Source organism: Lepisosteus platostomus, chromosome 9 (assembly GCF_059453375.1).
Source record: "Lepisosteus platostomus isolate fLepPlt1 chromosome 9, fLepPlt1.hap1, whole genome shotgun sequence".
Taxonomy (NCBI): domain Eukaryota; kingdom Metazoa; phylum Chordata; class Actinopteri; order Semionotiformes; family Lepisosteidae; genus Lepisosteus; species Lepisosteus platostomus.
Window position 1 is genome coordinate 34,773,027 of NC_142619.1, and position 13,200 is coordinate 34,786,226.

At 34.4% G+C, this 13,200-nt stretch overlaps 1 protein-coding gene across 2 annotated transcripts in view; it reads right to left on the reverse strand.

Moving 5' to 3' along the window:
* tmem117 (transmembrane protein 117) overlaps nt 1-12,759 on the reverse strand; it is a 374,724-nt gene extending 361,965 nt beyond the window's left edge. The window contains exons 1-3 of one of the 2 annotated variants that reach the window (XM_088644793.1): nt 12,615-12,759; nt 10,551-10,951; nt 7,173-7,481 (exon numbers count right to left, since the gene is read on the reverse strand). In XM_088644793.1, coding sequence (XP_088500919.1) covers nt 7,173-7,464 — 292 coding nt within the window. In that variant the 5' untranslated portion in view covers nt 7,465-7,481; nt 10,551-10,951; nt 12,615-12,759. Of the gene's footprint in view, nt 1-7,172; nt 7,482-10,550; nt 10,975-12,614 lie in introns of those variants that run through there. The other variant, XM_088644794.1, reaches the window with a different exon arrangement.
* Between the last annotated feature and the right edge of the window lie 441 nt (nt 12,760-13,200).

The following is a 13,200-nucleotide window of genomic DNA, read 5'->3' on the forward strand; positions in this document are numbered from 1 at the left end:
TATCAGAGCCTCATAGAAAGCATAAAAAGGATATGTGCATCTTTTGTCCTTATGTGTTACATAAAATAATTTAATATTGGGATGATGGGGAAAATAATGCGTCCCTGAAAGTGGAAGAAAGAAAGATTTTAGCAGAGTGTGCGCATTTCGGATGACATACAGTAGATTTCCAGGGAATAATGAATTGGATATGACACCAGCTCACCCTGTATTGGATAAAGGGGTTAGAAAATGAATAAATGGAATCAGTATACCATTTAAGTGCATAATTGCATTAACTGCTATACTGCTGCTAATCCAATAAGTACAGTATATGTTAAGGCCACTGTGAGTTTCGATCAATGTCAAACCCACTACTTCTCTGCTTTTAATAGTTTTAATCTTAACATATTGCATCATACCGAAAACATTAAATGTTAAAGTGCCTTTAAAGATGTCCATACATTTGCTCCAAGTTGGAAAAGAATCAGTCACCTGCTTCCATTGTAAACGATTTCTAGTGATGTACTATACCATAAATTGCATTGTGTCTTTTCACAATGAAATCTCCAAAATGTCTATTCAGCAAAAATAAATCTGAATCATTTAAGAGAAGTTCCCATTGCTTTAGTGGTGTTGCAAAATTAAATTTATGCTATTTTTATGAAAAGACTAAATCTTCAAATGTTATGCAAAGCTGTATCTCTCAAGTTTAAAATTGTTTTATATAGTCAAAAATATTTTATAATGATGAAAAATAAGAGTTTTGAATTATAAATTTAATTTTTAGATTTATATGACCTAATGATGAAAATGTTATATGAATGCATTAAAACTTTTAATTTCATCCTGAAGTGCGCTTTGTATGTGTTTTCATGGAAAGACAACGAAAGCACAGTATCATTACATTAAGTGGAATCATGAAACAAATTAGTATTTACCAATCTGCATAGAAAAAGGTGTGTGGAAAAAGTGAAGGTTGTTATTAAATTTTTGACAGATGTGCAACATAGGTAAAAGTGCACTAATCTTGTGGAAAAAACTAAAAGCGGAATAACTAATCTGTTCTTATTCCATAAAATGAATAATATGCTTGCAGTCACTAAGAAATGTGAAGTTATCATGGTAACATCCAAGGAGTGTGCTCAATTCCCTCATATTTCCACAATATTTTCTACAGGTCATACTGTATGAACTAGTTTCACATGATAGTTGACATAATTAGTTATGGTGTGAACAATGTGTGGTTCTTACCAGATTCTGACCATGAGAGTTTTCAACTATCGCTCTCTTCAAAGGAAAACTGTCTGTGTTATGTCTTCTATAGGTGCTTCTGTTATTTTGCCATTTTGTTTTTGTAATTCCTACTATACCCTTTCTGTTACGTACTGTAAGCTACAGGACCAGTGTATCTGAATCTGTTTGGTGACATATCAATGCCAATACTCTCCAGCCTTTTCACCAGAGTTGTCAAAAACCACTGTTGGGTTGGTATTGCCATTTGCCTGATGACCAGACATTTACTAGTTGTGTTTGTCACATTTTTGTTAGTTTCACAAGATGAGTAGTGTAGTTTCATAAGATGTCTTTTTGTCCTGTTTGTTGCTGTAAGATTTCCTTGTAAGTATTGTATGCCATAACACCACTGGAGGTACTGAAGTTTTGTTATGCTTTAAACAATGTGATGTACAGTACTGTTCCTTTATAGCATTAATAAACCTTTATGCTAATGAGTCACTATAGCTGTCTGGAACTTCTGTGTGAACAAATGTATAATTTCCTTGCAAATTGCTAGCCACATCTATATATTTCCTCATCATTTTTCTTAGTCTATTATGTTGTACACTGACAAGCTTATGATGGATGTGTCCATGTTTCATGATAATGATTTAATAGGTTCTTAATAGTTCTGGGCCCCCTACATTTGCTTCTAAATGTAATGGCAGCTGCAGACCTTTTATCTGATCTATGTACACTACAAAAATCACAAGACAACATGTTTAAATTCAATGAAGACAATAATTCCAGAATTACCAGGTGATACCTAGGACAAGGACAAGAAAAAAGATAGCTATTTACTTTACTTATCCTAATTGCTTAACATGGCCTATCATGTAGAGGGGAAAGAGCAACTCAATGTACAGTCACCACCACTCCATAAAAACAGAACACTGTAGAAAAGATCAATTTATCTGCCTATACTGTACAACCAAAGAATATTGTTTTTGCTTTGTGCCACACATAGTAATTGTAGGCAAGAACAGTCATATTCAACATATTCAACATATTTCCCTTATAAATGAAACAGAAATATATTTTAAAAAAGGACCATATGAGGATACAGTGTATTTCTTTAACTGACCTAGATAACCAACCTCATCTGATCTTCCAGCTCCAAAACCTATCAGTGCCTCACTGCAGAAAAGGACAGAAAACTCAATCATCTTCTACAGAAAAAAAGACATCAACACCCCCACGAATCCTAATTGTGTTGTTATTATGCCCTCACACCTTTCCCTTTCACAGGATGAGCAATCTCATCTCAGCAAAGGCCTCAGTTTTGTACCAGTCCCCAAGATGCTGGATATTCCCCAAACCCAAGTCAACCTCAACCGCTTTTACTGCAGGATTTGGCTCAGAGCACATTTTGCTGATGACTCTTCACCGAGAGTTGACCACCTGTTTATCGACGTCATTAAAAATACCAATCCTAAACAGAGCTGTTAGACTCCCCCTTCTGGCTGTTTTCTGTCAGTAGATTACTTCATTAATCAATGCAACAATCAAGCTCCCAAGACCCTTTCCACACCCAAGAAACACAGGTCTAACCTCACCCAAGCAGAAATTTAGGCACTCCAATCTCTCAGGAATAGAGATGATATTGTCATCAAACCAGTGGACAAAGGCAGCGCTGCTGTGGTGTAGCAAAAAGACTTATATATCGAAGAAGCCTCCAGACAACTAACCAACACTTCTGCCTAACTGACATGCAACTGGCATACAACTCACATCTTTCTCAAAAGCCTTATGAAACCACTGCTTGAAGAGCTTCCTTCATATATCAAGGATACCAACCATGCTCTCCAACCTTTTAACGATTTCCGGTTTCAGGGCCCAGAATGTTACATTTTTACTATGAACATCACATCCTTATACACTGTCATTCCCCCACAATGATGGTCTTAAAGCACTCAAGCACACGCTGGACAAACGTACAGTGCTTGATCAACCCACCCACACTCTTGTACGTCTTGTGGAATTGGTCCTCACAATGAATGCTTTCTCATTCAATAATCTTTTCATCAGCAGATTCATCTCTACAGGCGATACATTGATGACCGCCACATGCTTTAACGATCAGCTAAAACACTTCCTGCATCGCTTCATCAACTTCCACCCATCCCTCAAATATACAGTTAACTTATCTTCCACTACTTTTCCATTTCTAGACATAAATCTATCCATTAACCATCCAAGACTCACTACTTCTGTCTACAAACCCACAGATTCACACGGCTATCTCCTGTACAGCTCATTTTCCCCATACATACTAAAAATTATCTCCCCTTTTCACAGTTCCTCAGGCTCCAATAACCCTGCAGCGATGACATGGATTTCCAAAACCAAGCCCTGAACTTCTCTCAACTTCACACCACCTGAGTATCCCCTCTGCTTCTCTCCTGCTCTCGCTTCCTCTCCACTCCCGACTTTTGTTCACTCATGCTTTGTAAGCTGCTGACTTCCCTCTCTTTCTCACACATGAAGAAGGCTTTCTTCCAGCCCTTTTCTTTTCTTCCCGTTTCAGCATGGATGAACCTTTACTTTTTCCTTTTAAACCAAATATAATACAACCTATAGTTAATTTTCTCTCATGGTAAACTCGAATGCCACCGAATTTATAGGAACTTCTCTCACTTTTCTAAAAAATACTTTATGTTTTGTGTCATCCTGTTTTCTCCCCTCTCAAGTTCTGTTCTCTGTCTTTTATTCTTTAGACACTCTTAATCATTTACACAGAACTAATTAACTAAGATAAACCAGAAGATTTTTTTTGATCAGTGTGTTTCCCACCCAGCACAACTAAGTATTCTTTGGTTTGAAGCTCTATGAAGTGGAAATGTTAACACTTCCATAGTCATCTACCATAACCTGTAACAATATACTATCAGTTGTGACTTTGAGTTCCTCGAACCCCTCACCAATACAAACTTCTTCAAAGTCACACATGCTTAGTCTAACACATCAACAAACACATAAAAGACTACAACATACAGTAAGAAAAACAATTAAACCAACCTCACACCATTGTAAGGCTAAATATTGTTTTAACTCTGTAAATAAATAAGGTTTTTACTCTGAAACCAACCACTTTAATGCAGAAACATTATTTGCAAAATGTCAGTTTACATACAGTAAATAATGTTTGTAATTTAGGTTTCTAACACAAGTAAGAATTTGTGCTTACAAAATTTCTACATGTGGCTTAACACCAGAGAACAACATATATAAACATTCTATGCCCAAAGAATCATTAATATTTTGAGATAATATTTATCTTTAATTAAGTATTTTAACAGAAGATGATGCAAAAAAAGTCTCACTGAAATGTGGATTCTATTAAGCGTGTTTTTGTCATAGGTTTTCAAGGAGATGTTTACAGAATCACACACTGAAGGCAGGTACTCTCTGACCTTTATCTAAAACGGTGCTCAGCAAAAGGCTAAATTAATCATTTGGTTATATGTCTGGAACAGGAATGAGTAATACAGGAGATGTGACCTAGAAAGAGATGAGTTCAGCACGTGCGTCCCTCCTAAGACAATATATTCTAAGCACACATAGCCTAAGAGTATGCATTCAATCAAATAGTTGACAACACATTGCCTACAGTTGAGTGCAAAGCATCAAAAGACCTCTCAATACCAGGAGGCTTAATTTAACCTATGCTGCATGTCAACTGTCATATTGTCTTATCATTATGTTAATATTACATTTGTTTATTTTTACTCATTTTTTCCCAACAATCTGATGGCAGAACTAGTACCTTTCTCTACAACAGAGTTAATAACTAAGGTGAATTAATGAATTACGTGCTTTACAGGAGAGGAGGATTTGATTTTTGTTTAGTATAGTCTCCATGAATATGCACACATCTATCAGATTAAATAGATTGAAAATGTCCAATCATAACTAACACCCAAAAAGTTCAGGTCATGTTCAGGTGTCAGCAGGATGAAGACAACAATACTTCAGGATGTTGATTGGATCCTTAATATTGTCTAAGTGGACTGCTAAACAGTAGCAAGTGCAACAATGTTCTGCAAGCCATCAATGGATGCACAGTGTCATAGATGTTACATGCAGATAGCAGAAATACAAACAATAAGTAAAACATTAGAAACACTGAGCTTGAATAAGTTACCCATAAAAAAATTCTTAAGTGTTTATGCTTATTCTCTGCATTTTTCTTCTCTAGACAAAGTGGGGAAGCCATAAGAAAGGCAAACATAATGTTACAGTTAAAAGTTACAATTATGCAACAATATTCTGACATTGAATGCGTGTTTAACCCATTTGACAAAATCTATTCATGGGTCTCACACTCACAAGGGATTATACAGTATGTTGAAGACACTAGTAATAATTCACATAGAATAATGTGTACTATTTCGGTCACCATGTTACAAAAAATATTGTTGGTCTGGGGGGACCATTCCCAGATCCATTAATGAGATACTTTATACTGTAGGATTTAAATGAATGTCCTGCTCTGAGACAATAAAAGAACATTTTCACTTCTTGACAAAAGAAACCCATCAGACATCTTCAGAATCAATTGTGGAACATAGACCAGAAGAAACAAAGAGAAGCTATGAGGAACACCATTTAAAAAGAATCACTTTTTACACAATGAGGTGTGGGAATCTGGTACAGCCCTGATGTCTTTAAAGAAGAAATTGAATGAGACCCTGTAGTCACTTGGCTACTTGTTAACTGATTAAATATACGGGCCAAAAGGCCTTCTCTCATTTATAACTGTAATGTTATCACATTAATAATAAGGTGAATGTTTCTCTAGCTTTATTCTACAAAATGAGAAAGTCCTTTTTTCAGCATAGTCAGAGGCCTACAGTGAGGTGCATTAAAGAGCTTGAATTTGAATTTGACCCCCTTTACAATCTGGATTATTAAATAGTCCGGCAAAATGACATGCATGTGTCAGTGAACACCACCAACAGAAGAATAGGTGTCCATAGACTAAATAACTCTAAGACTAAAAAGGAATTTTACTTATTGCATATCCTTTCTGTATATATACATTTGGTGTTATTCCATTTGAGCAGGGTCCATTCCATATGAGCTTCCATCCATTTTCTTATCACTGTATCCAATACAGGGTCCCAGTAAACAAAAGGTACAAGACAGGATAGTCCCTGAATGGGATGCCAGTCTATCACAGGGCACACAAAGACAAACATACACATACTCACACTTGGGCCAATTTTCCTAGAAGCCAATTAATCTAGCAGTATGCCTTTGGACTGTGAGAGGAAAAGGAAACCTACTTGAACATGGAGAGAACACACAAACTCTATGCAGATAGCAAGCCAGGAATTGAACCCAGGGTTGCAGCGCTATGAGGCAGCAATGCTAACCACTGCAGCACTTTGCTTCCCATTAATCATTTAAGTTCTAAAATTGTTTTGCTATTTGTGATTGTCTTTTGCTTGAACAAATTTTATTTCTGTTGGGGATAATGATTGTATTAATTTTCTGCTGTTGTCACTACACTATAAACCTTCTCACTGGACAGGTTTTACATGTGATACATCAATTTTACTGGATTAACATGAGCTAAACAATCATACACTTGAAAAGTAACAGTCTGGGATTTTACTACAATTTGTTAAGAAAATGAAAATAATTTAATTTATTTACACAATCAAGACATTATTTTCAACACTATCAAAATCATAGTGTAAATCATATTATTTAATACTGTAATGACACTGCACCACTGCAATGGATATATACTGAATATGTATTCAAAGTAAATCCCCTTTATGTTTTCACTGATCATTCTTAAGATAAAGATAATACATAATCTGTTGCTTGCAAATAAATCTTTAAAAAAATCATTTTTAGTGTTGTGGAAGAGACACTTCTTTCACTAGTTTATAAAAAAAACTTACCGAAGAGCTGTTGATGAAAGATGAACTTTCCTGCAAACAGACCAGTGATTATGGCCATTAGCCACATCAGCACTTTCAGGACATTCCATCCTCCTCCAGGGTACTTATTCACAATGAAGGAGAAACAGTTGCCCACTACTATCATATGGGCTTCAGTCTGGCTGTGTGAAACAGGATCTTCAGCAAATATTAGGAAGTTGAAGAAGGTCACCAGATAGGCAACAATTAAACGAGACCAGGGATGCTGGAAATAATAACGGAATCTTCCGGCAATTTCCATTCCCGTTTCCATTTAGGCGACCAGTCTATCTATAGAGTAAAAGGGGAGAAATACAATCTGAGACTTTGAGAATTAACACATTCGGTTATTTGCTAATTTTATAATAGTTATAATGGCTAAGATTATTATATGGATTAAAAATGTTCTGTTTGCCTCGCAATGTTTTATGATTTTGTATGTTTGCTTTTCTTTTCAAAACAGCCAAATATAAGGAACAATATTAACAGCTTGGTTTCTTTTCAGGACTAAAAACTATAAATAAACATCTTAAAACATCAATTCTTTATTAAATTAAGTATTTGAATATTTCCAAAAGTTGTGGTCATGGAGGGAACCTCATGCTGTTACTTAGGCAACTAAATCAAATACCCTGGCTGCTTTTAAGAACTAATTTCCTTTTCAAACTAAACACAATCTAATCCTTCCTTCTCTTGATTTGGCGTTCTTATACTCCTTTAAATATCTTTTAGCATTAAGTGAAGTACATGTCCTAATATCTATATTTTTAGACCAAGAAAGTTGGTTGTGTTTTTGGTACCTATCTCTCATATACTGTATGTTTTGACAATGTGTCCTTTAGCAGGGCATTCACAGCATTCTGATTTTGAGTAAACTAAAATAACACATGGTGACGTCAGTATATTTATGCCAAATTACAACAATGGAGGCTTGCCCAGGACCGTGCTATAAACACTTTCTAATATCAGAAAAAGGGCTATAGAAAGAAGAACAGTTGGGAGAATGCCATTTGAAGTACAGCCTAGTACAGATCTGTACTGCATACAACAAACTACTCAAATTTAAGGTGTTCACTTATTAAATCACCTTAAAGGAGGACATGCATGTTGTGGGCAGACTGGGCATTGTTACAGAAAATATCTCCTGTATCAAGTATTAGATGTTATTACTTCACCACACAAGTGGTTGGACATTTAGCCTTGGATTATTACAATAATCACTAACATAATGGCTAGGAAACAATATTTATATTTTTTAGAAAAATAATGGGATAAATATGTCATTAAAGTTCAATTATAGTTTTCTTAAACTTTTTTTCTTATTTTCAAGTGTATAATTTTGTATATGTTTTGTATTCGCAGCTGAAGAAATAATGTCCTGTTTTGATAATAAAATAGTAGACATTGTCTATTAAACTAAATACTGTATGCTTTTTCCAAGGGAATATCTGCTGTCCATTTGAATAAAAACTGGTGAACACCAGCAGATCCCATATTAGCTTTAAAAGGACAGCACAGCTGACCCTGCAGTCATAAACTAAACATCACACAGTAAACATAGTAGATTTCTTTAAATATTAGCCAAATATAGCAAATATTAGCAAGATACAAATGTCAAACGTACTATACAAGACATGCAAAGTCGAAAATAAAGATTCATAATTTCAGGAAAGCAGAAATGGAATGGGATACAAATGTGAAATGAGAAAGGACAGCAACAGTTTAAAAATATTCTGCTTGAAACACGGAAACAAAACACATTCCAAAAGCAAGCAAATCACAAAAACAGTTGTCCAAATGGTTAAATAAATCAAATAAGAAAAAATATACAGTGAAACAAAGCACTTTAAGAATGATTCAAGTACAGTTAGTTCAAGTAAAAACGGGTATTAGAAAGAGAGAAAATTCTACTGAAATGGAAGACAGGTAATATGTTTTCAATATGACCACAACAAAACACTAGTTAACCATGAAGTAATGTCTCTCAGGCATAAAAATGGAAAACATTTAGAAAATAAAAGGATGATGGCTTCTGTATTAAATATTTCACTACAGTTTTTATCATGGGAGAAATCAACTGCATGCTTCAGGGTGAGGAAAGGCAGAGCTTTAGATTATATACTTTTAGTACAGAAAAGACATGAGAGTTACAGGTACCAGAAGCACTTAAGATGAACACAATTTTAGGGATGTTGTTCATAGGTCATTAGTAAAACTATTCCAACTGTGACAAAACTAACCCAAGTAATTGTAGACCAATAACCCTTACTTCCAATGTAAAATGGCAGTTGTATGGCAATAGACATCTGAGTCTGAACTACTGCTCTTCCTAATTTATATCATTAATCTAGACTCTGAAATAGCAATAGTAGTACAGTATAGTTAAAAGCATAGATTTTTAAGCAAAGGGTAATATGTTACACTTGTATGACTTCATTTAGAATATTTTTACAATTCTGATACAAAAATGATTGTTGTCCTTGAATTTCTTTGTAGAGGAGCAACAAAATACATTCCCGGCCTAAAAGGAATATCCAACTTTGACAGTTTAAATGAACATAAAATTAAATTAACAGACCTAAACAACTGAATTCATACCAAATTACTATAAAAGGATGTGTAGCTCTCACTTAATCCCAGTTCTTTTCTTAACAGTCTTAACTCATTTGTGCATTACCCTTGTCTATCTGTGAATATGAAGGTAATCCATAATGAACACAGTATCTTAGATTCTTAACACATATCTCTTGATAGTTAAATATGTCAAGAAACAATATTTTTAACATACCAAATACTGCACACATAGTTTAACTAATTGCACGATTGGTTAAATAAATGATATATCAATAATTTAACAATAACTATTACTATTATTATTTTATGTATAGTAAGAGGGGTAAATAACAGTTTCTCTAAATCCCTCACATTATTTTTCTGTCCTTGGTCTACCTTAAGAAATGCTCTTTAGCTCAAGTGACCAACAAAAATAGACAAACAGCTGACTAGCATTACAGGAAATGCATTTTCATTTTTTCAATCCAGCATACAACAGAAGTTTCTCGTTTCTAGCAATTTCTGGGTCTTAAGGAAATTAAAAATATGTTGTCAAGTGTTTAAAAGATTATTCCACATTAACACATGCAAAATGTAATAGCACTAATTTATCAATTCTCTGTGTCCTAGGAATGAAGTCAGTCTTCCCTGCTCCTGACAGTGCTTTGTTTTATTATATTACCAAGGCAACAGCTGCTGGAATTGTCCAATTTTAAGGCTGAAGTCTATTTGATAACTGTCTGGCTGCAGGCTGGAGAAAGATTGTTCAGTGAATAACATATTTACATACTGAATACACCAACCTACCACACCACTTCTTCCTTCTTCAGGCTGTGCTCCGGGGACAAGAAGCCAGATCCCACTCGGCTTTTGGCAGCATCATCATGCTCACTGAGCTGACAACATTAGAATTATTCTACTAGCAAGAGGAAATCATGTCTTGCAGTGTCACTAGACTGGCCATGTGACCTGTCTCTTTCTATGGCAGTCACACTCCCAAATCCATTAGCTTTGTAGTTGTTTTACAATCAGCAGTGAGAAGGCAGAAAAGGCACTGCTTCGTCAGCATGGCTGGGTGTTCAGCTGTTCTGTGTCAGGGAAATGCAGAGCTGAAAAATGCACTCCCCACAGCACATACTATCAGCATCCAGTAGTGCAACAAACATGCTGGGTCATCCTGATGAAAATAATGTTTCTTCCAAGTGTATCTATGAAGGTAAGACAAAAGACAGATAGGGACCATTTTGAACATGGAGATGCAGCTCCATTACTTAGTTTTATTCATTTGAATCCTTAAATACTTATCAGTACCACCACAGATGTTTGCTTCTCTTGTGATATGTTTTCTTCTTTTTCTTTATAATATTTTGAATAAGATATAATATTTTTTTAAACTGGTTGAACACAATAAGCATCAAACTATGAATTGCAATATTTGATATTTTAAAGCTACAGTTTGTTGATATTTCCTGATTTATTTTGCACACAATTTGTCTAAAGTTGAAAATCAAGCAGTGAAATAAGTGTCATGAATAAGTGTCAGAACTTGGATATGAAAGTAGTCTTGTAACTCAAATATGTATACAGTATAAAGAAATCCTCCTTTAAAAAACTCTAGAATGAAAGAGTATTTTTCTGTATGTATTTTATTGACATTTTTAGGAACCTAATTAAATCAGTCAATATACTGTACTGTATAAAAAATTAAGAAAGAAACTTACTTTAAACATAAAACATTGAAGTTTTTATGTACAGTAAAGACACTTTGGAATTCTTCAAGTGCAAACTGCTTATCTCATACTAAACAAATTGCTCAGAAGTAGAATCAAGCTCTTAAGATTTTAAATAGTTCAAAATAATCAGTAACCTTTTCAGAAATATTATATTTCAGTATTAATATCATTCATGTTCAAACAGAATGTCAGCAATACTGTGATCTACCAAAAGGTATTTTTTAAATATGCTTCTAGATGAGGAATACTGTATCTATAAATAAATCTCAGTAATAGCCTAAAAACATTTTGAATTACCATAGATTATGGACCAAATTTAATTAATCTTTACTTCTGAAAAGTGGTTAGCCAGATAATTCACTCAGTGGTAGATATTATTGGAATCTTATAATCAAATACACAGTAAAAGATAAATATATCTGCAGCACCCTGCAAACCTCAAGGGATTATTGCTGTTGTCCTTTCAAAACCTACTTAAGCAATGGACTAAAAATTATATTTATAATGTGTTGGTGATTTTTCATGGAGTGAAGTTTAACATATATTTTCTGGAATATAGCATTGAAAGAAAAAAACTTATGCATATGATCTCATAAACAACAGCTAAATGAGTAAAAGGTAAAAAGTTAAAACACTTGAAATTGTATTTCTGAATGGAATTTGCATTTCACCTCACAGATACATTTGTGTCAGTATGCACTGTATGTGTATATATACTGTAGCTGGCTTTGCAAAGCAATACTGTTCCTACTATGAATCATGTTTTGGCACATTCTCCAACAACGTTATTCACGACATTATATATTTAGTGTTATAACTTATGAGCATTGCTTGACAGAATTGTACTTATTTCAAAATAATATTTCTTCCACGTTTACTCATTCACTACAACAAGAGGTCGATTAGATTTCTACTGAATTACAACAATTTAATTCACAGTGTGTGAATTGTTATTTCTTTATAAATAAATTTAGGAATGTAGTAACGCTGGATGTACAACTGTGTCCATCATATTTTAACTTGTTTTACTGTTTTATTAGTTTTCCCATTAATTTGATAATGCATCACACTTGTAACGACACGTTTCTGCAAGTACCCTACAGCCGACGATGACACAGCGAGAACAAACTGCCTATACCTTATAACAAGATTGGTGCCAGCTTAAAAAATGTGCTAGTTTTACCATCCCCTGGTCATTGATATCCCATAATGCAGTACAATATCTCTAGGTACAGATACGTAGTGACAAGAGCATGCGCAATTCTTGTTAAGAATAAGAGCCTCTAGCGGTTGTTAGAAAATGTATTACTGGCCTTGTATAACAGGTGCTTAGTGCAGCTTTTATCTCACACTAATTTGTGAAAATAGATGGAATTTGAGGTATTCGGTACTTGATCTAACATAGTTTTTTTTTTTCCTGGAAGTTATCATCTTGAATATTTGAACTGAGGCAATACAATATTTAACTTATAAAGTTAGTTGCAGCAATATGAAAGGATCAAATTAAATTTACAGCAAATTGGAATGATCCGCAAAAAACTAGACTCCTGAGCCGTGTATAATGCAATTTTACACAAAACAAAATCAAGGAGTTAAAGAAAGAATAATGGCTTTATGTTCTTGCATTTTTTCAGGCGGTGTTGTTTTCCCTTCAGACGTGTGTCCTTATGTTAATTCGACGTGACTTTTCAATACGAGATAATTCCGAAATCCAGTCATTTGAA